The sequence below is a fragment of the Sarcophilus harrisii genome, chromosome 2 (genome assembly GCF_902635505.1).
Source record: "Sarcophilus harrisii chromosome 2, mSarHar1.11, whole genome shotgun sequence".
Classification (NCBI taxonomy): Eukaryota; Metazoa; Chordata; class Mammalia; order Dasyuromorphia; family Dasyuridae; genus Sarcophilus; species Sarcophilus harrisii.
The window spans coordinates 642,440,099-642,467,941 of record NC_045427.1 but is presented as its reverse complement, the minus strand read 5'-3'; the positions used below and the strand labels follow the sequence as shown (position 1 = coordinate 642,467,941).

The 27,843-nt window shown below is 40.6% G+C and overlaps 1 protein-coding gene across 29 annotated transcripts in view; it reads right to left on the bottom strand.

The window, feature by feature from the left end:
* The window catches only part of ANK3 (ankyrin 3), a 592,702-nt gene that overhangs the window by 347,603 nt on the left and 217,256 nt on the right, over window positions 1-27,843 (bottom strand). For 4 of the 29 annotated variants that reach the window (XM_031956909.1, XM_031956912.1, XM_031956911.1 and 1 more), the window contains exon 1: window positions 280-1,386. The exons of 2 other annotated variants lie outside the window; for them this stretch is intronic. In XM_031956909.1, coding sequence (XP_031812769.1) covers window positions 280-393 — 114 coding nt within the window. In that variant the 5' untranslated portion in view covers window positions 394-1,386. Of the gene's footprint in view, window positions 1-279; window positions 1,390-27,843 lie in introns of those variants that run through there. 23 more of the 29 variants (XM_031956930.1, XM_031956944.1, XM_031956934.1 and 20 more) reach the window with 11 other exon arrangements.

Here is a 27,843-nt window from a genome sequence, read left to right as displayed (position 1 = left end):
CCTTGTAACACATTTTTTTGTGTCATGGAAACCTGACAATTCCTATGTGAAATGAACACACGGTTCCTGCATCCTCCCCGCAATCATCCACCCGACTGATAAAGGCTCCGATTTCTTTACAAGCCCCATAGCTGGGGGCCCCCCGGCTCCTGCAATCAGCCGGTCCCGTCGCTTCCCCCAGAATTCACCCTCGGTCTAAAGACAGCCCAACATGCTCCTGCCGGTCGCAAAACAAAGGAAGCCGGGCAAGATTCTTTGCCCTGCTCCATGCAAAGATACCTTTTTCTTCCGATCTCGGGACCGTTTTCGATGTTTCCTTTTTTTCTCAGTCTCCTCTTCGGCATTGATCTCTAAATCCCTGTTTTTCTTTAATTGAGACGCTGCATGAGCCATAATGCATTTAAAGAAATCCTTTAAAACAGGGCTTCCTAGCAGAAAGAAAAAGGTGATCTTCTCGGGGCACCTTTAAGCAGCTTCATAGAAACATTCCAAGCCCTGACAGGAGTCCAGAAGCAGGAAGACGTGGAAAATCCAGAGATACCGTCCGTAGCTTTGTAGTCTTAGGAACAAAACTGCCGGGGCTCGGGCTTCCTCCTGCACCTTCCTTTACCTGCGGCTTTGCAAAAGGCTGCAGCCATAGTAATGCATTTAACGTAATGAAAAAGACAGCTGGGACAGAGAAGGCTGCTGTATTGTGCCTGTATCCCCTGCCACCAGCTGGAAGTGCCTAAGTCTTTTCACGGAAGGGGGAACACAGCAAAGGATGCTCCCCCGTAGGAGAAAAATCCCGAGTCACCACACAGGCAGCAGACACCAGGCAGCACCAATTCTGAAAATCTATTTTAGAAACCCTCGAAAAAAGGACAGGGCTGCAATTTAGCCATCCCTGCAAGGGCTGCTTGGAGAATCATTTAACCTCCAAGAGAATGGAGCGGTTCTGACTTTAGGTTAACTGCTGATGGTAACCAGAAGAATTAAATTATTATTTTTTTTTAAGAAAATGTCACCCTGCTACGGAGACCCTGGCTGCATTCTGTAGGAAACAATGCATGCTTTGCTGGTTCCAACAGTGCGTCCTTTATGCTGAATTATCAATCCCAGTGACTCGGGTGGGAGAGGATTACAGAAAGCCTTGTCTTTGGAAAACCAACATGCTTATTACAACACATCATACAGAAAGATGTGATGGTGTCGGCGGGCTGAACAGATGCCCGATTCATCGCTGGGGCCCCGGCCCCGCTCTCTCGCTGGAGCCCCTGGCCCCCCAAGTGGGAAATCGTGGCTGGGATCCCCTGGTCTGAGGGCTTAAATATGGAGATTGGGGATTTGGGGTTAGGGCTGGCTTCAATCACCTTACTCTTCCGGACACCTGAGTCCCTCAATGACTGCAGCTGCTGAATATTCATGATGGGAGGGGGAAGTAGCAGCAGTATTCAAGGCCTGCAGGAGTCCCAAGAAAAAAACTGCAGTGTAAGCATGGTATAAGGCAAGCAGGGAGCCTTCCCCACCCCACCCCCATACAGGCGAAATGCTCCACTGGCTTTAGGGAAAAACCCCTCGTATTCGTAAGAAATGGAACATTGAGAATCTGAGTCCTTGTGGCCAAATGAAAATCCTTCCCAAAGCCTGGAGGAGGCGATGGACACATCACAGGCAGGACACCTGGCTCCGACAGCCCGTGTTCATGACAGCGAGTATGGGCTGGCTCGGCCTGAAGCGCAGCATCTGTATCCAGAGAGCTCACCTGAGGCTTTGGGCTCCCAGGGAGCTCTCTGGACGAGTCTGATCACTGGCAGGGGCAGATACCCACAGCCACCACAGCTCAGCCGCCATGCCCGAGACTTCATGACAGAAGACCCTCCTCTGGCCTTTGGGAGCAATCACCCCCAGCTCACAGCGAGGGAGTCTAATGCAAAGACCGTCTGCAGGGGATTCTGGTCCAGATGGATAATTAAAATGCAAACTTATCTCAGGTTTCACGGCCATCTTCAAGCAGTTTCCTGGTGTGTACCATGACAGCCCATGGGGCCTTGGAGGCGATTCGAGGTCAAGAGCATAAGTTAGAAGGGCTTCAGAGGCCATGGATTCAACCTTTGACTTCACACAGAAAAGTCCAACCTCTTATGTTATAGACAATTCAGCTGGGGCCCAGAGAAGAGAGTTATTTAAAGTCACACAGCTAGGAATGAGCTGATTCAGCCTTGGGCCTCCAAAGTCTAATTCCCCAGCAGAATGGCAGCTCTGGCTACCCAGCTCTGCTCCAGACCACGCCAGAGAGGCCTGAGTGTGGGTCCCCTGGTGTTGTCATGTCACCACTGGCTATTAACATTGGCTGATGAAGGCCTACCATTTTGGTGACTTTTTTTTTAGCCATAGCAACTCTTAATATCACAGAGAATTCATCTAGGGAGGGTGTACTCTCTGCCAGGATTGTAGTTTATCAAAAGATCCAAGGTCTTGAGCTGGAGAGAGGATTCAGAGCCCCATCCATCCAAATGCCCCATTTTACAGATCAGAAAATAGAGCCTGGGAATTGTTAAGGAGCTTGCTCCAGGTGAGGTAGCTTCGCAGGCAGGATTTGAATCTACATCCTCAGAATCTAAAGTCTGTGTTTTTTCTATCATGTTGGGAAGTCACAGACCCTTGAGGCCAGATTGCACAAAATCTAAAATCTCCATATCGTACAAGAGGAAGTAACAATTTCGAAATTCAGTGCCCTGGGTTCAAAGAGAGAAGGACCCCAACCCAGCATGTACTTATCAAATGCTGCTTTGCTAGCAGGAACCGTTAAATCTTTTAAACAGGTGGATATGGATAGAACAATTTTATTTGCATGTGTTTTCTATATCCAAAGTAGTCTGCACTTTCCAGGAACAGTCACAGAAATACATTTTTCCTACTACAAAATAATTGAAGAGTCCAGTGAAAAAATTGGCTCAGCGCCCCTGACTCCTGGAAGGTTTCTCTTCCCCCTAAATTAGAGACACCACGGATCTCTGGAAATACTGCTATGTGGCCTGGTGGGCCAAAGAAATCCCTTCATGGGGTTTGGAGTGACAGACAGAAAGAGAGAAAGAGAGAGAGAGAGAAAGAGAGAGAGGAGACAGAGACAGAGAGAGAGAGAGAGAGAGAGAGAGAGAGAGAGAGAGAGAGCACAAAAGTGAGACAGAGACAGAAACAGAGAGACAGAGACAGAGCCCAGAGTGGTTAAAAATGGCATAGTCCTTATTATGTATTTAATTTGGTTTAGATCAGCAAAAGTTAACCTGAAACTTTGAAAACAAGTGGTATGTATTATTCAACAGTGCTCTGACCTATTTACTTCTGGGCTTCCCAGCAAAATCCAGAAGTTGAGATGCTTTATCTTGCTGGTCTCTACTCTTGCATCACACCTTTGCAAGCCTTCCCTCTGATAGTCTGCATTGCTATCTCCTCCCTCCACCTGACTCCAAGCCCCAGGAGCTTAGGGATGTTGTCTTAGATCCATGCTTCTTCCCAAGCATCTTCCTGAGCACCTCTGCAATTAGTACACATTTAACAGTACAGTTGAATGCTGAATTAGTGGAACGAACAGAAGGATGAAGCATGGCACGGAAGATCTAATCTACAATCAGAAGCTCTATGCTCAAATCTCCACTCTGCCAGTTGCTCCCAATGAGTGAATGAATCTCTAAGCCATTCCAGATTTTAGATTTCTTATCTGCAAAACAAAAGGATTGAACTAGACATCGTCTGAGAACTCCTTCAGCTTCAAATTGAAATGAAAAAAAGAAATGAATGGCTCCTTGTGACAATCCAAGTGGGGACTTCTTAAATGTGGAGTGGAGGGATTGTAGGTCCATTTAGTAATTTGCCAAAAATAATAGGTCTCTGCAGAAAAATGCTTTTAAATGGATAAAATAAAATGCATATGATTACAAAGTAAACCAATATATAGTAAATAAAGAGGTGATTATTTTTTCCCATCCACATTCATAGAACCCTGGAAATTTATTCACTGAACCCAGGTTAAGAACCCCCATTCTAGGCACTATGTGTATATATGTACAAATATACATACACATCTGTATTTATTGAATGGTTATATAATGAATGGATGCAATCTACATTTATGTACTTGAATAACCATTCCTTCATAATAGTTTCATGGAGGTCCAGCTAGACATCATAAAGCCAACTACAGATAAAAATGGGGAGGATCTGTGGCTGAGGGACATCAGAAGAAGTTAGAATAACCTTAAATCCACAATGCCCTAGGCAGGAGAACAGGGGATTGAGATTTCCCATCAGGGAATTGTGACCCATTCTGCTCATGCAGAATTATGTGAACTCAGTGTAAATCCCTCATGCCATGGTACCCACTTCTGAATTGTTCAGGTCTTTGGGGGGTGGATGCCTAAAGTATTTTGCCCTTCCCTTGCTTTACTCTCTATCAGACTCCCACTTGGCCAATGAAGCTGTTGGGATCCTAGTGTTCCTCACTCCTTCAAACACCCGCTATTGTCCATTGCTTGTGGGAAACTGACAATCATGTATTGATTATTTAACTGGACAAAATAAACCCTAAAGGCTAATTTCCTGGAAAAAGGCTTTCTGGTGTTCCCAGTTTTAAAGACATAGAAACTTCCAACAACCATTTTACCAAATGAACTAAGGGTGACCTGTAGATTTTTCATTCTACTCTTGACTACAAGATCATGCTACCTGTACTCCTGTTTCATTCTAACCTGCTTCGAAGGCACAATCATCAGTCATCTGTAAGCTCTTAGGCATTGGAAACATAAAGACAAGTTACCCTTGAAAAAGAATTGGGCCAGATATCTCCTTTCAATGGCACTGAGGACTCCCAGTGAGGAAATTCCCTCCACCAATGAATATGGGACTTAATAGCTAATAGGTTTAGAGTACCCCAGTCACTAAAAGGTTAGGTTCACAGCATGAAGTAGCAGAGGGGGTTGAACACAAGTCTTCCTGATTGCATGGCGGCCTCTATCTACTTATCACATAATCTCTCTCTCTCTCTCTCTCTTTTTTTTTTTTAGCCTTTTATTTACAGGTTATATGTATGAGTAACTTTACAGTATTAACAATTGCCAAACCTCTTGTTCCAATTTTTCCCCTCTTACCCCCCACCCCCTCCCCCAGATGGCAGGATGACCAGTAGATGTTAAATATATTAAAATATAAATTAGATACACAATAAGTATACATGACCAAACTGTTATTTTGCTGTACAAAAAGAATCAGACTCTGAAATATTGTACAATTAGCTTGTATCACATAATCTCTCAACTGCCACTGCTGGTTTCTAAAAGCGAATATGCCTGAATTTAACATCAGATTTATTTCCATGATCTTCTTATTAGTCCCAGTCATCCTAGGAAGACTTTTTCAATAGTTAAGAAAAAAACTCCAAAAATATTAAACTTGAATAAAGTTAACTTTAGAAAACAAATAGCCACATGTGAATCTCAAGAGTTTATCCCATTCAGGAGTGATTATTAGAAATTAAGGTTCAAGGGCTAATAATAACACTGAAAATGTTATAATAATAATAGCTTGCATTTATATATCACTATAAGATTTGTGATCTGATACACAGAAGTATATAGTATATAGAATATATGCACATATATGTATATATAAGTTTACATCCCTCTATGTGTATACATGTGTATACATATTTATAGATAAACATTTATATATAACACATATGTATATATGTATGTGTATATATTCATATAAATAGTATGTATATTTATATATATAAGAATATACTTATAAGTACATATATTTATATAAATATATGTTTATATGTGTGTATGTATATATGTTGATCCTCACAATAATCATATGAGGTCGGTGCTAATATTATCCTATTATCTTCATTTTATAGATATCAAAGGGAAGTGTAGAGGGCTAAATGGGGGCTTTAGATTAGATGACCTTCCAATTTTTGCTTCTAATCATATAATGGCTTCCTTGTCCTGGAGCATATGGATGGTCTTTTATCACTCCTTCTCCAAAAAATTCTTGATAAAGGATGTCAAGGTCCATTTATAACATTATTGAATCAGGCTTTCAAAAGCATTGGGAATTCGTAGAATTTGCTTTGCCAAGGGGCACGTGGTATAAAACCCATCAAATTATATTCATCCTAAATCAATAATTTGTAAATAATCTTCTTAAAATGAAATCACAATCATATCCTAAAGTGCTTTTATGAAATTCAGGCACTGCCTGCCTCTGGCAGTTTTCAGTTTTTGAAGGGAAAGCTTGTCAGCTTTGTAAAATGACATCTACCTAAAACATTTGTCTTTTGACATTGTGACTGAGGTTTTAAAAAGTGTCATCAAGGAAAAAAAATTCCCACAAGTAACATTTCATTTCCCATTTTTATGTCATTGCCCAGGTCATCTCCCATGTCAAGATTGTCATCCCTCCTCTTCATTGCCTTTCAGAATCTAACTCTTTCAAAGCTCACCTGAGGCATTCTTTCCTTCCTGATCCTCTCAGCTGCTATTGTCTCCCTTTCCTAATATCCTTGCATTTATTCTCTTTGAAATATATTTTGCATATATGTGCACATGTTGTCTCCCTGATGGAGCTTATACATTGCTCTCCACCAAGCATTCTTCGGTCCGACAATAGCGACTTTGTTTTTCTCCACCTATATCTGATTCCATCTCTCATCTCGGTACCTCACCAGAATCTGTCCCTCATGATTGGAACACGCTCCTTTTCGCCTCTATCTCTCGAAAATCCCAGTATCCTTTATGATTTATCTCAAACACCATCTTCTATATGAAGCACTACTTGTCCTCCAGTTGACACTATTGTATGCAATTTGTACGTAGTTATAGATCAGGGACTCTGGGGACTGAACTTTAAAAAATATACATAACTATATTTCAATACCATCATATCCGTTTTTAATCCTGTATAGTTTATTTGATAATATTTTAAAACATTATTCTGATAAGGGGATACATAGGTGGACTTCACTGGACTGCCAAAGATGTGCTCAACACAAAAGACATGAAAAACATATGTATGTAGGTATCATTTATCTCTTTATCTACATATCTATATAGATCTTTCTATATACTTATTTATATATACATCTAGATACATACATATATGTATATATATTTAGATACATATATACACATATACATTTAGATACATATATACATATACATCTAGAAACATACATATATGTATATACATCTAGACACATATACACATATACATCTAGATACATACATATATATATATATACATTTAGAAACATACATATATGTATATACATCTAGATACATCTCTACACATATACATCTAGATACATACATATATACATATACATCTAGATACACACATATATACATATACATCTAGAAACATACATATATATATATATACATCTAGATACATATATACACATATACATGTAGATATATACATATACACATATACATCTAGATACATACATATATACATATACATCTAGAAACATACATATATGTATATACATCTAGATACATCTATACACATATACATCTAGATACATACAGACATACATATACATCTAGATACATACACACATATATGTTATATCTCTCCACATTTATCTTGATTAGTTGATTAATGTCCTTTCTTTTGAATTGATACCTCCTACAAGAGTCAGAAGTTTCTAATGACTTACAGCTGAGCTATTACAGGAAGATGGAAAGGAATTATGGGAGAAATGAGGAAGTAAAAGGAAACAAAATGAAAAGATAACCACTATTTCCCAGTGTTGCCTCTGCAAGACAAGGCTTAACAATCCTGCCAGGGCTTCAGAATAATGAGGAGAGCATGTGGCTTGATGGAATGAGAGGTATTCCACGCTCCTCCCCCTTCAGCTACCTCCAAAGCAGAGCAGACTCAGCCAAAGTGGAAGTCAAAATATTTTTACCTCCCAGTGAAAAATGATATTTGGCTTCATTGTAATTTCATTGTCTCTGGCATCTTAAAAAACGATGATGTCAAAAGACCCTGAGCAGTTCTGACTTCTGGAGGAAGGGGGGTGAGCATACTACTTGTATTTATAAATGTCAAGAAAATAGCTCCACATTCTAAGGCACTGCCAGAAGTTCTGAATTCCTACCCTTCCTAATTAAACGTGGCCCCAAATCCCACCACCCCCAGGAAGTCGATAGTAACATCACCGGGTGGCTGGCAGTCCCTTCTGCCTGGGGTACCTCTAGCACCTGTCCAAAAGCAGCTGGCCACAGCCCTGTGCCTGCCCTCCTGGTCCCAACAGCACTCTGCACCTTGCCCCAGTCTGACCTAGATGCTCAAAGCAGAACCAGCTGGTCATCGCCATGCCAGCTGCTGCTTTGACCTGACTGGAGGAGTGGGGCAGGTGCGCCGGGCTGGCTTCCCCGAGTTCCCTGCTGCAGATCCAGGAGAGCTGGCTCGGAGGAGCCTCTTCCCGCACCTGCAGACCTGGGACTGTCACTCCCCTGACATGTCTGACCTGAAATGGTGAACAGCAGCAGCACAAAAAGCCCTGCTCCAGAGGTACTGGAGACCAGGGGGGGGGGGTTTTCCCCAAGTGTTGCTCTGACCTGCCATGTCGCCACTCCCTCCATAATAAACTCCAGAGCCTCTCTCTTGTCTGCCGGCTCAGATATAAAACCCTCTCCTTGGCATCTCAAGCCTGCTCCCTTCTGACCTTTCCAAGGTCCCCAGGATTGCCTCCCCCCATTCTGCCATCCAGCCACGATGCCCAATTTGCTGTTCCTGAACCCTCTCTCTCACCTGGGAGCTTCTGCTCTGACTGTCCCCCATATGGGAATGCTTTCCTTCCTCATCTCTGCCTGGAAAATTCCCTGGGTTCCTTCAAGACTCAAATCCCACATTTTGGGGGCCCTATCACTCTCCCTCATCCCATTTCCTTCCCTTGATGACGACCTTCTGCTCTACCTTAAATGTAGCTTGTATTTCCAAAGTTTTTCACATGTTCTCTCCCAACATTGCATCCCCATTTCGTGTGTGTGTGTGTGTGTGTGTGTTGTGTGTGTGTGTGTGTGTGTGTGTGTTGGGCACTCCTCAGTACCCACTGGATCAGATGGCACCTGAGTTCCTAACTTATAATTCTGAGAATCTGGGGGGATCGCTATTGCTTCTCATGACCACCTTCACACACTTTCTGACCAGGCTTATGGATGACCCACCTCATCCATTCACTCACCAATACGTAGACTGGATCTCCCTAAATGGAACCATTCAAGTCATTTCAAAACTCAAGCTATAATTCTTCCCAACACTGTGGACCCCAATAACCATGGTCTTTAAGGAAAAAAACAAATCACACCATTTTGTTGGCTCCCACCTACCTAAACTCGTTACCAGGAAATTTTAAAGTGCAAATAAATGGGATTTATAGAGTCTATTCATGTCCATCTGTAAAGCAGAAATACTAACACCTGCTTTCACCTACCTCCCAGGGATGTTGCCAGAAATAGCCAAGATCTATGAAACAATCTGAGCGCCAGAGAAAACAAGAGCAAACACACACAGACAGAGAAGCACACAGTCTCAGAACTGGGGAGCACTCAAAGAACAACCTAGCAAGGCCGCTCACTTTAGAGATCCCATCAGCTGCTCCAATGCCTTTTATTGACAGAAGTCACACAGTTGGGGAGGGACAATTCCAGTCCTAGCGTCTCCCTTTCCACCATAACACACTGCCCATTTCAAGGGGCAATGCTGAGTCCATATTGGAGAATATTCTAAGTCACCTAAAGCCATTTGGGGGAACTCTCCACTTCTGCTCTTCTTAGAGTGAAAGTGGCCATTGGAGGACTTTATAGGATTTTCGTTTTGTGGCCCCAAAGGTCACATGCAGAGCTAGACAAGATGAGATAAGCTTACAGAGCCACACAATTAAAGAGCAGGAATGGAACTCCAGATATCACCATCTTGTCCAGCACATATGTGACTGAGGATCTTCTCTTCGTTGGCCTTGACAAGTTGTCATCTGGCCTTGTTTGCAACCCTTTACCAAGGGGGAGCCCACCATTCTTGAGAGATGGGATAGTCTATTGGAAAGAATACTGCTCTGTTGTCAGAACTCTCCTCTGGCCCTTGTGACCTATGTGATCTTGGGAAAGTAAAAACTTCCTTAAGACTCAGATTTTACTTCTATAAAATGAGGTGAACTATTTATACTTTGGGGTCCCTCCAGTTCTTCATCTATGCTCCCGAGGCAACCTATTGGATTTGGGGACAACCTTTCTTCTCCAATCTTCATCTAAAGCAAAATCTCTACTTCTATAGTAACATGGAAAGGGATAAGAAAGGGTAGATAGGTTGTAAGGGAGGAAGGAAAAATGAAACCCAATGGTGAAACAAGGGTTGATCTTGAGAAGAGTTAAGAAAAATGATCTCCCTCCTTTCATTGAAGAAGTGAGGAACCATGGGTGGGTGATGAATACTGAATACATTATAAGACAACTGAGATGTTGGCTAGTTTTGCTGAACAGCTTTTAGAATTTTAATCTCTATAATTCTTTGCTACAAATAATGGCTTTCTGGATAGGGGAGGAGAGGAATAGATTCAGGAATATTTATCGTAACAGAAGACCTTCATAATTTTTTTAATGAAAAGAAGGATGTTTTAGCTCTTTCTCAATTCCACATCATCTCCATTTCACCAGCCATGCCTTCTAGGCCTTTGTCCAAGCCAAAGACCTCCTTGTATATTATACCATTGACCCATTAATGCCTGACTAGTCTGGGAGTCTAGTCAGTCAATTAATTGCTGATTGATTTCATAGTCTTTTTATTCACACAGATGAGCCATCACCTCCAACCAAACACCTCTAACCACACTATCCTTTAGTTCCCAAATCTATTTTCATCAAGCACAGCAACAGAATCCATGGCAAATGGTTTGATGAAATCTAGATAAATGAAAAATAAGGCACTGACTAATTTTTTAGTCATTGAGCCAAATTCTTCCTCTATAGTATTCTATCATAGTTCCTCTTTCTGTTCCCTGGGCTTCAAATAGAGTCTCCCCCAATCAGCCCTTCAGATACTTGAAACCACCTATTCTGTTCTTTTCCTGAGCCTTCCTATCTCCAGGTTAGCCATTTTCACTATCTTTCACTGATGCGCCTTTGGCATAAACTCCTCTCAATCACCCCCTTCTCCAGCCAATCGATGGCCACCCCAAAGTATAGTGCTCAGAACTGAACCCAATTCCCTCTCAATCACCCCCTTCTCCAGCCAATCAATGGCCACCCCAAAGTATAGTTCTCAGAACTGAACCTAATTCCCTCTCAATCACCCCCTTATCCAGCCAATCGATGTCCACCCCAAAGTATAGTGCTCAATACTGAACCCAATTCCCCAGGCAGGCATTTTCTTTCAGTTGCCATGGCCTGAATTCCTCTAGGACAGATTCATGGAGGGCAGCAAGGAATTCTCATGCCAGCCCTTCCTTTATCTTACATTTCCATTCCCTATTAGCCCCCTTTGTTCTTTCCAACTCATTATTATATCTCACAACTTCTGAAAACTGTCAAAGATTATTCCTTGAGCTCCTGTGCACCATATCAGAGGGAGACAAAGGTGACACCAAGTCTGAAAACAGTTCCCTGGGCCATTGAAGATTTGAGAGTCTGGAAATAAAAAAATCATCATAATTTAGGTATTCTTTAATATTATTATTCTCATGTTTTCTTAGCCTTCTAGATATATATGTTTTGGAACTTACAAAATAAAAGGAGCTAAGTTTTTAAGAGACAAATATATTTTTTCTTTTTCCTAGCTTAAAATGGGAAGGGACTTGTTAAAATATAACTTACTTTTTGTTCATGGATAGTAAGACCTGATCCTTAGCATACCTTGTACAAATTCTCTTTTCCCCAAATACACATGTAAAAAACACTGATGTTCAATTGCCCTTCAGATTCTGCTTGCCTCTCCTAGGCTGTACCTCACAAAATAAAAAGGGCTTCCCATACTATCAGAGTTCTTTTTTATTAAAACTTTTTATTTTCAAAATATATTCATAGATAATTTTCAACATTCACCCTTGCAAGACCTTGTGTTCCATATTTTCACCCTTTATCCCCTCCAAGTACTCCAATATATGTTAAACATGTGCAATCCTTCTATATACATTTTCACAATTATCATGCTGCACAAGAAAAATCAGATCAAAAAGGGAAAAAATGAGGAAAAAAAACAAAAAGCAAGCAAACAACAACAGAAAGAGTGAAATGCTATTGTGTGACTCATACTCAGTCCCACAATGCTCCCTCTGGAGGTAGATGGTTCTCCAGTCCATTGGAACTAGCCTGAATCATCTCATTGTTGAAGAGAACCACGTCTATCAGAGATGATCTCACATAATGTTGTTGTTCCTGTGTACAATGATCTCCTGATTCTACTCACTTCACTCGGCGTCAGTTCCTGTAAGTCTCTCCAGGTCTCTCAGAAATCATTCTGCTTATCATTTCTTACTATCAGAGTTCTAAAGGCCCTCAAGAGCCAGATAGTCTAATTTATCCTTGACCAGAAAGTACCATCTCTAACTTCCTGACTATTCCCTGACCCACCAGGGATGTGAGTCCCTGCACCACCTGGAGAGTCACAAGTCTCTCTTGAGGCAGTCTGTTCACTTACGAGAAGTTCTCATTGTTAGGAAGAACTCCCCGACATGAAATCTAGATCTACCTACTGAAGCTTCCACCCATCATGCCTGACTCTGCCCCAGGGTCAAGCAGAAAAAAAAAAGCCATTGACATGATAGAACTTCATATAATTCATATAATTCAGGGACTGATGGCTTCTTTTTAAAATTGATCTTTTCTTTCTTTTATATTATGGATCCTTTGGCAATGTGAGGAAGCCAAGGACCTCTTCTTGATAGAATATTTTTAAATCTGTAAAATTAAATAGAGCATTACAAAGAAAACCAAATATATGGACATGGAATTATTGAAATATTTTAAAACAAAACAAGATCATAAACTCCAGGTTAAGAACCCTTGGTGTACTGGATGACAACTTTGACAGCCCATCCTTTGTCATGGCATCCTATCAGTCCTGAGACCTTTAATGTAACTGAGCCAAACTCGTGCTGCTTCTTAGCCTAATTCTTCATGAATTCTGATTTAGGATCAGCCTACCTAGTCAGGCTTTTAACAGGTTATGTTTCACACTCATAGATCTTACCCAATTCTTCCATTTTGTGGTTGTCATTTTCTTTCTTTTTTATTGTTTATTTTTTCTGGTTATACATGTATATTAACTTTTTAAAATACACATTTCTTTATGTTGGGAGAGCAAAATCAGAACAAAAGGGAAAAACCACAGGAGCAAAAAAAAAAAAAAAAAAAAAAAAAAACAAACAGAAAAAAGAAATGAAAAGTTTCTGTTGATTTACATTCAATCTCCATAGCTCTTTTTCTGGATGCAGATGGCATTTTCTATCCCAAGTTTATTGGGATTGGGTTGGATCAAGGAACCACTGAGAAGAACCAAATCTTTCATAGTTGATCATCACACAATCTTGCTGTTATTGTGTACAATGTAATCCTCTTCTTGCTTGAGGTTGAGTCATTTTCAGTCATGTCCAACTCTTCATGACCCTATTTGGGATTTTCTTGGCAAAAATACTGCAGTGGTTTATCATTCTCTTCTCCAGTTTATTTACAGATGAGGAAACTGAGGCAAACTTATGTAAGGTCACACAGCTAGTAAGTATCTGAAGGGGAATTTGAATTCATGTAGATGAAGCTTTCTGACTCCAATCTTGATGATCTATCCACTGCAATACCTAGCTGCTCTCTCCCATTTTACAGATGAGGAAACAAAGGCCACAGGAAGTTAGGGGATGTTTCCAGGATCACACATGTAGCAAACATCAGAAGGAATATTCGAACCCATGCTGCCTCCTTAATTCCTTCTTAACATGATTTATTTCAGAAGATTCAATTCACAGATATATGAGCCTTTAAATAAATGGTTTGAAATTTCAAACAATAACTTGTAGATTTCTAAATGAAAAGGAAAATATGTCCTGGCCCATATTACAATGCTTCTAAGACCTGAGTGAAATGCTGTCATAGACAAGATAAATTATTTTAAATATATTAATATTGTCCTTATTGTAAGAATGATAATAGCAAAACTAATTTTCTTCCCTAAAACCTCACATGTTATTGAGAGAAAGGCAAAGACCAGATGGCTCCGGGGATTAGCAATGGGGGAAGACCAGCATTCACCTCAAGGTCGCTGATTAAATTTTTGTGCTAGTTGGCAGTGACCAAAAACCATGGCCATCTGAGGGCTCCTTGGGAGTTTTGATTTGGTCCCTATCCCACAGTTGTCAACACACTGGTCTTCACAAGTCCAAAGTCTGGGCATATGGCAGGCGCCTGGTTCATTTCTGCATCATCCTCATAAAGATTTTCATTTACACATGTAAAAGATTGTGTGAACTTGGACCAGTCCTAAGTCCTAGAAGTCCTCTAAGATTCCTTCCTTATCTAGATTTTAATAACACTAATGAAACGAGCTTTTTAAGGTTTGCAAAGCACTTTAGAAATGTTAGCTCACTTGATCCTCATAATAACCCCCATAAAGTTGTTGTGTGTATATATATATATATATATATATTATATATATATATATAAAATGTATGTGTGTGTGTGTTATATTATTATTCCCATTTTACAGATGAGGAAACTGAGGCTGAAAGAGGTTAAACTCTTCTTAGAATCCCACAGCTAGGAAGTATGAAAGAAGAAGTCTCTGTGATGCTGGGGCCTGTATTTTATCCTTGTCTATATGAACAAAGGTTTCTATCAGCTCCCTCCTGATAGATCATGTAATTTACTAATATATTTACTAAATATGTTTACTAAATTTTATTTATATATTTACTAAATATATTTTAAGGAAGTTTGGGGTTGGAGTAGGAGGTACTTTGGAAGATGACCAGGGATATCCCTACCCTCTTCATCAGTTCTCCCTCTAAAGATGATCACCAACTTTTTAAGTGTCAAAAGAAATCTCTAATTTGTGAACTTATAATCGTGACTCTCAGCTTCTCTCTCCCAATTCAATCAAACGATCTGAACTTGAAAACTAATTAGACAAGCAATTATCTGGCAAGGAAAGACTAGATCTGTTTTTCTTTCACAACACTTACCCATGGAGTCCCTAATTATTAAAAAAAAAAAAAAAAAAAAAACTTTATATTTAAGATTTATTTTGCATCCATAGTTTTTTGTACCTCTTGAAATAATCTTAACGGAGACAATGTGGGTTCTTACTGGACCACAGTGAGAAATCACTGGGTGAGCCTTACAATACTTTCCAATCTCATTGTACTCAGATGCTTAGAAAAGGACACAGACAGCCAGTTCTTACACTCACATCACACTCATTTTTAGGCCTAAGTACAGTCCATTCCCTTCATTTGGGTTCACTGGGAACAACTGTTGTATTTGTCACATTAAAAAACAGTTACTTGAAAAATACTCTCGTTATCTACTGCATTGTATGCAAGCAAACATTGGCAATGGAACTTGGGCTGGGGCCAGATTCCAGGAAGGAGTCCACACCTGTGTTTATTTTTAACTAATCGTTTCCAGCCAACCTTGATTTTGTGAAATAATGTAGACTTGTAAATATTCACATGACAAGGAAAGTCCACCCGCTCTGTATTTATTATTTGTATCAAGTTGTCTGCCTGTTGTCTTTCCCTTTTGCTCCTGAGCCTCTTGAAGGAAGGACTGTGGTGTTTATTTCTAGAATAGCTTTTTATTTTGCAAAATACAGACAAAGCTAATTTTCAACATTCCCCCTTGCAAAACTTTGTGTTCATATTTTTCTCTCTCCCTTCTCTGGACATCAAGTAATTCAATATAAGGTTAAACATGTGCAGGTCTTTTCTACATATTTCCACAATTATCATGATGCACAAGAAAAATCAGATCAAAAAGGAAAAAAAATTAAGAAAACACAAAAAGCAAGCAAATAATAACAAAAAGGTGGAAATACTCTGGAGTGATCCACATTTATTCCCCATAGTTCTATTTCTGTTTGCAGATGGCTCTCTCTATCACATCAGTTGGAATTGAGGGACCATGGGTTTTTTGTTTGTTTGTTTTTGTTTTTTGCTTGTTTATTTGTTTTTACTGAGGCAACTGGGGTTAAGTGATTTGCCCAGGGTCACACACTAGGAAGTGTTAAGTGTCTGAGACAGATTTGAACTCAGATCCTCCTGACTTCAGGGCTGGTGCTCTATCACTGTGCCACCTAGTTGCTCCATGGGACCATGATTTTGCCCATTTTTGGTATCCCTAGAACTTTTCACAGGACCTGGTACATAATAGGTGCTTAAATACTCTTTGACATTGTGTCTCAGTCTATAAAGAATCTATAAAGCTTCCTATAAAGCCAAGCACAGTGCTTGGCGCCTAGTGATTGCTAAATAAAACCCTGTTGAAATGAATGACACTATATAATGTCTACTTAATTTTGGCATTTTTACAGAATCAGAGAATTCCATTGAGGAGAATGAGGTGTTAGATCTCCCTTCAGCTGGTACCAGATAGGACTTTCTCCCAGCAACTTCGGGCAAGAGAGAATCGTCTACACTGCTCCCCTAGTTTTCAGAAAGCATCCCTGGGCAAGAGAGAATTGTCAACACTGCTCCCCTAGTTTTCAGAAAGCATCCCTGGGCAAGAGAGAAATGTCTACACTGCTCCCCTAGTTTTCAGAAAGCATTCCTGGGCAAGAGAGAAATGTCTACACTGACCCTAGTTTTCAGAAAACATTGCTGGGAATTTCTCTAGTCAATATAACATCTTTGGAAAGTCATTGTTCAATTTCATGTCAGCTTATTGTGTATATTTTTTATACAAACACATATGTATACATACATACACATATATGAATGTATATATTTGCATATATGTACACACAAATATATGTAGAAGGCACCGTCTCTTACATTTTTGTATAGTTAATAAAAAACAATGATACACAATTTACTCTGCTAATAAAAACAACAACAGTAAGAAGGACTAGATCTATGATTTTGGTGGCATATAAATAAATATAGATCTATTATATAGAGAAATATACACATACATATATATATATATATGTATGTATATGTAAAAGGAACTCCCAAATGAGTTTAGTTCTCCCAATACTAACTGGCACATCTCCCCCATCTTATGGTTCTAAAGATTTGCTTGGGGCAGGGGGCATCCTGAAGGTGAAGTGGCTTGTGTAGGTCACATGGCCAGAATGCGTCAGAGGGGGGATTTGAGCCCATGTCTCCTTGAGTGGGAGACCAGATCTACCACACTACTGACGAAGATAACAACTACCTAAGCCCATCCAAGACTTCCTCAGTTGAGTCCCTTTCACCAGTGCTAATTGCAGACCATCCAAGCCTTCCCTCTGGATCTCTCCATAATCTTTTACACAATGTCTCCCCAACACACTGAAGTTTGTCTCTGGTCCCTTACATTTGGGGGGGGCATTCCAAGGTTGTCCCTGACTCGTGACCTCCAGCTCCTGCTCCTTGTTGAGCTCAAACACACTCCTGCTCTTCTTCAGTTTGTCCTGAGCTCCTTCCTCCATTTATTTTAATTCCTCCAAACCAAAGATCACCTTGCTTTCCTACCTGTTCTGGATTTCTATAAAGCTCTCTCTGTTTCCCAGTAGAATGTAAGCTCCCTGAAGGCAGGGATTGTATCATTCGAATCTCTTTTTATCCCCAGTGCTTAATTTAGTGTCTGACACATAGATGTTACTGTTGCCCCACTGGGTCTAACTCCTCATGAGCCCATTGAATGCTGCAAAACTATAAAATTATAGTGGAGTAGGTGGGGGATAGAGTTTTCAGAGTTGGAGTTATCAGGAAGGCTTGAGTTTGAATCTTGCCTCAGGTACTAGTTAGCTGTGTGACCCTGGGGTAGTAATAACACCTATTCACTGGGTTGTTGTTGAGTGAATTAATATTTGTTAAGTACTTGGCAAAGATTAAGGTGCTATGGGTAAATAGTATCATTATTATTATTAGCCAAATGTGACTTCAAAGAAGAGATAGGAGGGTGACTCTCTCCCCTATACTTATTTATGAAGTGAGAGACTATGGATGGAATCAACACATATAATGTCAGATTCGAACTGTTCTCCCCTGCCCACAATTTTTACTTTTTTGTATAAAGAATTGCTTTGGGGAAGGGGTAGTGAAGGAAAACATTCAGAAATACATTTAAATGTTAAGTAGAGAGAAGAAGAGGATGAGGAAGAAGAGGAAGAAGGAGAAGCAGGAGAGGAGGAAGAAAGGGAAATAGAAAGGGAAGAAGAAAGAAGATGAAAAAGAAGAAGAAGGAGAAGCAGGAGAGGAGGAAGAAAGGGAAATAGAAAGGGAAAAAGAAAGAAGAAGAGGAAAAAGGAGGAGGAGGAGAAGAGAGAGAGTGTGAGAGACAGAGACAGAGAGAGAGACGAGAGACAGAGAGAGAGATAGAAAGATACACAGAGAGAGACAGAGAGACAGAGACAGAGACAAAGAGAGGGAGAGAGAATGTGGGGTTTTGTTGTTATTTTTAAAAGAATGGTGTCAGGTTCTCTGAGAATTTTCACAGAAGTACCGATCCTTCTATAGATTTCACTCAAGTCCTTTTGGACTCAGCTTTGAGTCCATAGAAGATTAACTAATTGCCATCTCTACAGAATGAGGAAGGCTCCCAGCTGCACAGCAATGAGATGATGTGTTTCGCCTGACAGCATCTTGTTATTAACCAGGGTCTGCTGGCAATACACCTCGGTCTGTACACAATAGCAGGTAAAATCCATTCCAAAACAGAGCTCGGGGAGCCAAGAGTCTGCAGGTGAGAAGCCCAGGTTCCTGCCACTCTTAGAAGCAAGCCCTGCACTCAGGGGACGGCAACTGCTTCTTTTCTTGTGAATCAGTCACTTATCCAGTAGTGAAGTACCTACTGTGTGCTAGACACACTCTCAAAGAGGAAAACCCTCAAAGAACTTTTATTTTAACAGGAAAAGCAGTCAGTCCCCGGAGATGGGAGCACCGGATCACATGAGCTAGGCTACTGTAAAGACTTCCTCAGTACCATGTGACGGGTGGCGATCACTGTGGCGATTTCCCAAAATCCGTACACCTTAAACACAAGGTCATTTCAGGGCCGAGGGAGACACAACAACTGGAGGGATCCAAGAAAGCTTCAGGCTCCAGGTGTCCTATGAGCAGAGCTCTAACTGGCTGCCTCTCAGTTGCCCCTGAGGTGCCCTTTTATTCAGAAAAGTAGGACTAGAGTGAGCGACTTGGCTATCCAGTCAGTCAGTCAACACTTATTACACGTCTATTATGAGCTGAGTCACAGAATTTGGCACATGGCTTAATAAATGCTTGTTGACTGATTGGTCAAAGAGCGCACCTCCACTGATAAGTAGAATATAAAAATGCTGTCTCCTCTGACTAGACTGCAAGGTGCTGCAGGGCAGAGGGCACTTCCTTTTTGCCTTTGTCTTTCCTGTATTTAGCGCAGAATTTGGCATGGGGTTATTGTTTGATGGAGGCTTGTTGACTGACTGATTGAGAAAATAATGTTAACATTTTAATCTGACTCAAGAATTGGCCCTCGGCAGTTCTCCAGAGATGAGTCTGTGTAGTATACTTCTGTATAGGATTCAGCTCTGGAAAGGACCTGAAAAATGGTCTAACCCAGTCCCTTCCAGTTGCTGGTGAAGAAATATGGTCCATATCAGACAGATAATAAAGAAGCAGAATTGGGGTCTCTTGTCTCTCTCTGTCTCTGTCTCTGTCTCTCTGTGTCTGTGTGTTTCTGTGTCTCCCCCCTCCACCTCTCTTTCTTCTTCCTTGTTCTCTTTTTCTTTTTCTCCCCTTCTGTCTCACTGTCTCTGTTTGCTTGTCTTTATCTCTGTCTCTGTCACTCACTCTTGCTCTTTCCTTCCACTCTCTCCTCTCATTCTCCCTTTCCTTCTTTCTCCCTCCCCCTCTCTCCTTAACAAACTGCCTACCTTTCCATGCCGATCTGACATAACTCCCTTTTCTGCACTCTATATTCCAGCCCAACTGCCCTGCTTGCTCTTCTCCAAATTACGCCTGCCATCTTCCACATCCATATTTCCAGAGGACATTTCCCCATCCTCAAACACATTCATGACTCATACCCTGCCTTTGACAATACCTAGCATCCTTCACGGTATGGATTAGGTACCACTCCCTAGGACAATCTTTAGTGATTCTCCCTGGGTGTGAGAAGTGTTTCTTTTCTCAAATTCAATTCTATTTTCTTCTCTCTTTATCTACCAAATAAACTGCAGGGGTCCTCAAACTACGGCCCACGGCCAGATGCAGCAGCTGAGGACATTTATACCCCTCACCCAGGGCTATGAAGTTTCTTTATTTAAAGGCCCAGAAACCAAAGTTTTTGCTTTTACTATAGTCCGGCCCTCCAACAGTCTGAGGGGCAGTGAACTGGCCCCCTATTTAAAAAGTTTGAGGACCCCTAAAATAAAGTATAAGCTCTCTGAGGGCAAGGGCTAGTGCTCATTTCCCCCTCCCCCCCTTTTTTTTTCTGTGGCTAGCCATCTGCCTTACCTCTAGTCTGCATCTTAGAAAGTTGGTTGGATTGGGGTCAAATCTTAATGTTGTTACTTCTTACCTCTATAGTGTCAGATAAAGTCACCTATTCTGGACCTTGGTTTTCTCATCTGTAAATATAGGAGGTTGGCTAGATTAGGAGAAAGATCGCTTTCAGCTACAAAACTATCAATTGGCTTTATGGAGTATGGTGATTAAATACAGACTTATTATTATTGCTCTATTATGTTCCTGATGCTGAGACTTATGAATAGATATTGCACTGATTCTTGTCATTTCTGCCTCACTAAAGTTTTATAATCTTGAAAGAATTTATTTTGGCCAATTTCCTAAGGAAAAGTGCCAGGTTCATAACAAAGTTTTATTAAATTAATAACTTAGGGAAGAGATGAACAAAAACATGAGGTTGGGACAACCAATGGTTCCACTCCAAGTGCTTCAAATAAGACTCCATAAAGAGTGCGATATAAAAAGATGGTGCTGAATTGTGTAGGAGACTGTCAGGGCTTTGGACAGAACTAAGGGAGATGGGATGAACTCAAAATTTCATCCTTATTGGGTCCCAACGTTCATGGACCAAATGGACTTTTTGTCTTCTTGGGGAAAAGCTGAAATTATCTCTCATATAAACTAAATATCAGGGTCCTTCTGGATAGCAGAGCATCCTTTTAGAAATTAAAAATGATTCATAGTCTAGCAAAAATGGTTCATAAATCTAAGTGTGATTCTGATTCTAAGACAAGCTACATCAATTGATACTTATTAGCTGTATGACTTTTCCCCAATTGCTTTATGGAAAAAAAAAGGAAAAAAAAATAAAAGTCATTTAGCCTTTCTGGACTTCAATCCACAAACTAGGGAGTGAAGAAGTTAAGAAAGGACTAGATATCTCTAAGACTTGGGTTCTTAACCTGGTGTTAATGAACCTGTTCATTAGCCAGCGTCTTTAGGCTGCTAGGTGGCTCAGTAGATAGAGCACTGGATCTTCAGTCAAGAAGGTGTGAGTTAAGTGTCACTGAACAAGTCACAACCTCTGTTTGCTCATCCATAAAATGGTGTTAATAATAGAACCTGCCTCAGGGTTATTGTGAAGATAAAATGAGATAAATTGAAAACACACCCACATATAAGTTCAAGGCACTAAAATATTTCGGTCACATTTCATGCTAACCAGCTTCCTTTGCCTCCTGTCCATTTTGCCTGATGCATTTGGAAGCGTGATGGTCATAGAGGGACCTCCTCCTCCAGACCGGCATCCTTCTCAGCCCCATGATGCTGTTATCTGTCAAGATAAGTCATTAAATCCTTTGGCTGCGTGCCTTTGGATGAACATGAGGCGATTAAGGGAGATGGTTATTTTTAATGTTGTAGCCTTAAAATTCTCGAGACAGCTAATTTTGCACAGCACTTTGGTGATTGCAAAGGACTCTGCTCCGTTTCTCTTTCTAAATTCAAAATTCAACCAAATCCTAGAAGACAGATGTTCCTGGTAGGATCCTCTTCATTTTTACCAGAGAGGAAACTGGGGCTCTGAGAGCTCAAGTCAGGGGCAAATAGCAAGCTGGTGTCAGGAATAGGATTCACACTCAAGTCTTTCCTGACTCCAGGAGTAATCCCCTCTCCAAGATCCCCTCCAGGAGACCATGTCTCACTGGCTGGATCTGGGTTTGAATTTTGCTTTTGTCCCAAACTACACGTATGGCCTTAAGTTATTTAAACATGGAGAGATTCATTCAGTTTCTTCATCAGTAAAATGAATTTATGACAAATGTTAGAACCTTGGGCCCAGTCAGAAAGTCCAGGTTTGACTCCACACTCTAACACAGCAGCACGGCGTGAGATAAGGAGACATAACCAAATAAACCCTACTTCTAGCACCTTCCCTTTCTCACTCATTTCCAAATGATCCTGTCTCCATAGTGATTGAATGGTTGCTGTTCACTTGTATCTGACGCTTCATGACTCCATTTGGGATTTTCTTGGTCAAGATTCCGGAGTGGTTGGTCCTTTCCTTCTCCTCCCCATTTTGCAGATGAGGAAACTGAGGTAAACAGGATGAGGTGACTTGCCCAGAGTCACCCAGCCACTAAGTGTCTAAGAGCAGATATGAACTCAGATATTCATGACTTCAGGCTTGGTGTTCTGTACATCAAGGAGCCACCTAGAAGCCCTACCTTATTTGTACTTAGTTGTTCATCTGTTTTTTCCCTTATTAGAATGAGTTCCATGACAGCAGGGGCTGCCTTCTGCCTTTCTTCATATCCCCTTCCCTTAGCACAGTGCCTGGCACACAGTAGGTGCTTAAAATGTTTTCTAGTTTTCTAACTTAAAGCTCCATATAAATGAAAGCTGAATATTACATCCTTCACTTTATTAACTTTAACATCTTATTATATTATTTATTAACCCTTTAACTTCTGTTAAGATCCTATATTTAAAACTGTAGGGATCTTAGGACCAATCCCTCATTTTACAGACAAAAAAATGGAAGCATAAAAAGAGTAGAATGACTTGTACAAGATCACACACAAAACAACTGTCTGAATTTGAACTCGGGTCTTTCTCTGAGCCTAGAACTCTGTCCACAACACCATCTTGCTGCCAGGGAGCATCCTTTTACATCTTTTAGAGTTCCAAAAACTTAGAATTCTAGATCAGTGCCTGGAATCCTAGCACAGCACCAGGTCCATAGTAAATCTGAAGTTCATCCTTCTGAATTGTTGGGATTATAAAACCTTATTATTTCCACAGAGATATTGAAGTAAATACTTACAGAGTACATTTAGCTTGTAGTAAGAAAGGTGCTCAATAAATGGAAGAATGATTATTTCAGGGCAAAGCCCATTATGTATCTTCCCATAATCACTTATTTATAGACATAGAAGCTTTTAGCAAAGGCAGAAACTGGTACCTTCAATACCTTATCATGCTGATGAAATAGATAACACTAGTAGACAATACCAGAGCAGAGAACATGAGCAGATCCCATGAAAAACCATAGGATCTGTCGCCCTCAGCTCCGGAGGGATGCCAATGGGTGGCCAGATTGAACCCAAGAAACTGATCGATTGGAAGTTAGATGAGATGATGGCTTCCTGGAATCCTTGCCACAAGATAGAGGTCCACAGGGAAAACCATTTCTACAGAGGGGATAACGCTGTCACGCAATGCTACTCAAACTCAGATACAACCATAAAAGAAATCAACATTCACCATGCTATTTCTGGGGCAAATTAACTGCAGAAAGAAAACTTCTTTTGTGAAGTTGCACTGGATATGGATCTTGGGGATATTCTATGCCATACAAAAATATTCAGAGTAAGATGAACTCATCCAAGCATCTGGAGATGAACTAAGATAGCGCTAGGAAAGACAACTCTAGCTAAAGGTTCAAAAACAGTCTCAGTAACAACAATAATAAAACAGAAATAGGTATCCATCTTATATAAAATTCATATCTTCAATAGTATTTTGCTTTTATTTTGTAATTATTTTGCTTTTAAAAATACATGTAAAGATATTTCAATATTTTTGCAAAACTTTGTGTTCCAAATTTTTCTCTCTTGTTCTTTTACCTCCCCTCTCTCTAAGATAGCAAGCAATATGATATAGGTTAAAGATATACAATTCTTTTTATTTAATTAAAGACCCATGGCCACTCAAAAGATGCCAGCTTAGATTGTAAATTTACAACAAAAAGGGACATTAGAGAGGACCAAGTCCTTTTACAGAAGAGTAAACTGAGGCATAAGCCCAACTCCCTCATTTTACAGAAAAGAAAAATTGAGACATTAGGAGATTAAGTTGCCCAGGGTCATAGACCCACCCAGTAAACAATCTGGGAAGGATTTGAACTCAGGTTTTCCTGGATCCAAGTCAAGAACTCTAGTACACCACAATGTTTCTCATGTAGTAGGAGCAGGGGGAGAGAGAGAGCCCACGGGGCTTCCACGAATGACCGTCCAAAATGCTAAAGATTTAGAGCATATTCCTGTCCCACTGTGCTGACTTCAAGAAATCATCCGAGGACAGGAACAAGAGCTGCCCAGAATGACGATTTTCACTGGTTTTTCATCCTGGGGCTTTTCAAAGGCAACAAAGCAGTTTTTTCAAACTATATTTAGCATCTCTATGACATCCAATGATCTTTTCTAACAAACAATCGGCAAACAGTTGGCATTTGGGGGCTTTTGTCTTTCTCTCCCCGTTTGACTCTGACAAGATGGGCCCGACTGATGAGATCATCGCCTCTAGCATGTGCACGGTACAAGCTGCTCCGTCCCGTGCCATGTTCCACACGGGCAGGGCTGAAGAGACGGGCTTGCTTCGTCCCTGGAATGTGACATCATTCCCAGCAGGACCAGAGTTAGGAGAAATGATTCCACAGCCCCGAAAACAATGACTCACAATCCGCCAGCACAGTGCTTCCCAGAACCCTCATCATCAAAAATCGCATCCTACCTCCACAGACCTTTCCTGAGCCTCCCAGCACAGGGCAGAGGAGGAGGACTCCATGCCAGCAATCTCTGGGTTAATCCTGCCAGCTCTGGAGGGCCATGGAACATAGAGAACATCCTAGAGGAGCCTTTCTTTTCTTTTTTTTTTTAAATAGGGAATTATTACTGTCAAGATCTGTGGAGATTACTTTATCAGGTTTTTCTTCCTACAAATCCTTTCTTTAAAACAGGGAAGAACAGCCAGTGGCTGAGCCCAAGCTAACATTTGTAGAGCTATTTCAAGTTTGGGAAGTGTTTTATAGATATTTTCTCTTTAGATGCTTAACTCTACCTTGGGAGGGGGGGTGTTATTTTTTCCCATTTTACAGAGGGGAAAACTGAGAATGAGAGAAATTAAATGACTTGCCCAGAAACAGAGGTAGTAACAGAGTAGAATTTGAACTCAGGTTTTCCTTGATTTTTACTCAAATATAAGGAAGGAAAATTGCAAGGAAAGATCTGATACTGGATTCGAAGCCAGACCTTCCTGAATCCACACCCAATGCTCTGTGTACTATGGAACTACCTAACTGCCTCCTGCCAGCTTTATATACAAGGCTGTGTAACCTTGGACTTCACCTCTCCCTGCCTCAATTTCTTCATCTGTAAAATGGGGACAATAATAGAACCTACCTCCCAGAGTTCTTGTGTAGATCACATGAAATATTTTTAAAGTACTTGGCCAACTGGCTGGCACATAGCAGGTGCCCTTCCTCTCCTCCCTTTCTCTTGTCTAAAACCAGTGTCTTGACTGTGTCAGTGATGTATCTACAAAAGCTCTGCCTTCTTCTCCACTTTTATTCTTTGTTCACCAACCCTGATGGTTTCCCATCCCAGGGTCTTGGTGGTCTGACTAGAGCTGTCTCTCTAATTCTGCATCTGCTCCTCCTAGGGTAAGTTCATCACTTCTTCCCTCCCCATCCTGCTGCTAACTCAAACCCTGATTGACAGGACCTCCCTCAGACTCCCTTCTCGTCTGATTGGAGGACTGGAAGGTGGAGTAGCCAGCACCTCCCAATGCCTTCCTTTGTACAGAGAAGAGACCGGACCCGGTTCACATCTGCTGCTCTCCGTGGTTTCAATTCCAGGGAACAAGATGTCCCCTGCCTTTCCCTACCTATTTCTCTACCCCATTATATTGTAAGTTCCTTGGGAGTAGAGATATGTTTTTATTCATTATATCCCTCTGGTTTAGCTCCAGCACACAGCAGGCACTTAATAAGCGTGAATTGGATTGGACTGCCCGTCACCTCCCTTGTCCAGGACCCGATGCCTCTCAACGGAGTACAAGATTGCAAAGGGTTTTGGTGGCTCTATCACAAAGCTGACTTGTATTTCCTTGGGATCTGCACCTTCCTCCTACCCTTGGGCTGCAGAGTCCTCAATACCACCTTCCAGATTCCACATAAAGCTTCTTCTTGGCCCCCTATTCAAACTGACCAACGCTACCCCTCATGTCTTCTGTTCTCGTATAGTTTGGAGCTAATAAGTCAATCAGATGAGGAGTTGCCCTTTCCAAGTCACAGAATAGCTCAACCCAAATTAAAATTCACACAATCCTAAAAGAGTGATTTTGATAATGGGCATTTCAAACATGGTGGCTGGAAGGTAAGAGAAATCACAAATAGGAAATAACCAAAACAGGATCTTCAGGCCCCCTAATGAACCCAAACCTCCATGTTTTCATCTTCACATGCATTAGGTTGATAAATTGTCTCTTGTCTCTCCAATAACTATAAACTTGAGTACAGTTGGTCCTCAACTATCCTATCCAGAAGATGGGAATCTACTTCGTTGATCCACTTCTCCTGGACATTCACAAACAACTTTGTAAACCTTAAAGCTCTTTAGAAATGTGAGCTGTAATAATTCTTTCTTGGGTCACGTGCTCTGTTTTATTTCATTTATTCCTACTTGTATTTACATATTTCTACAGCAAAGCCCCTAATGGAGCAAATGGGTGAATGGAGGCACTCCTACCAGTCTATGCTGCTGAAAAATACATAAATAACCTAATATATAATTTGCTGCTTTTGATGACATACTCGTTGGATTAGAACATTTGGATCTGCTCCGCGGGCTAGATGGTCACATTGCCCTCCCTGCTATAGCTACCTGCTTTTCATTCTATATATGTGTTTACATATATATATATATACACGTATATGTGATATAAACTGCATATAACTCACAGACATACAATGTAAACATAGACATACACAATAGATACATATAGGGGTATGTATATAGACAACAAATTATATATTGTATATTTGGATGCATATGTTTATGTATATATAAAGATTATCCACACACATATAAACAATGTAAACACAGGTATGAAAAATTCATATTACATATATGTATATGTGTGTATGTGTAGACAAATTGTATACTGTATGTATATATACATGTTTCTATGTATATATAACTATCACACATGTATATACAATGTGCATATTACATATATGTATGTGTGTATTTGTGCAGATAACAAATTATATATTGTATATTTGTATGCATATGTTTATGTATATATAAAGACTATCCACACACATATATACAATGTAAATGCAGGTATAAAAATTCATATTACATATATGTATATGTGTCTGCAGACAAATTATATATTGTATATATTTATACATATGTTTCTATGTATAAATATCC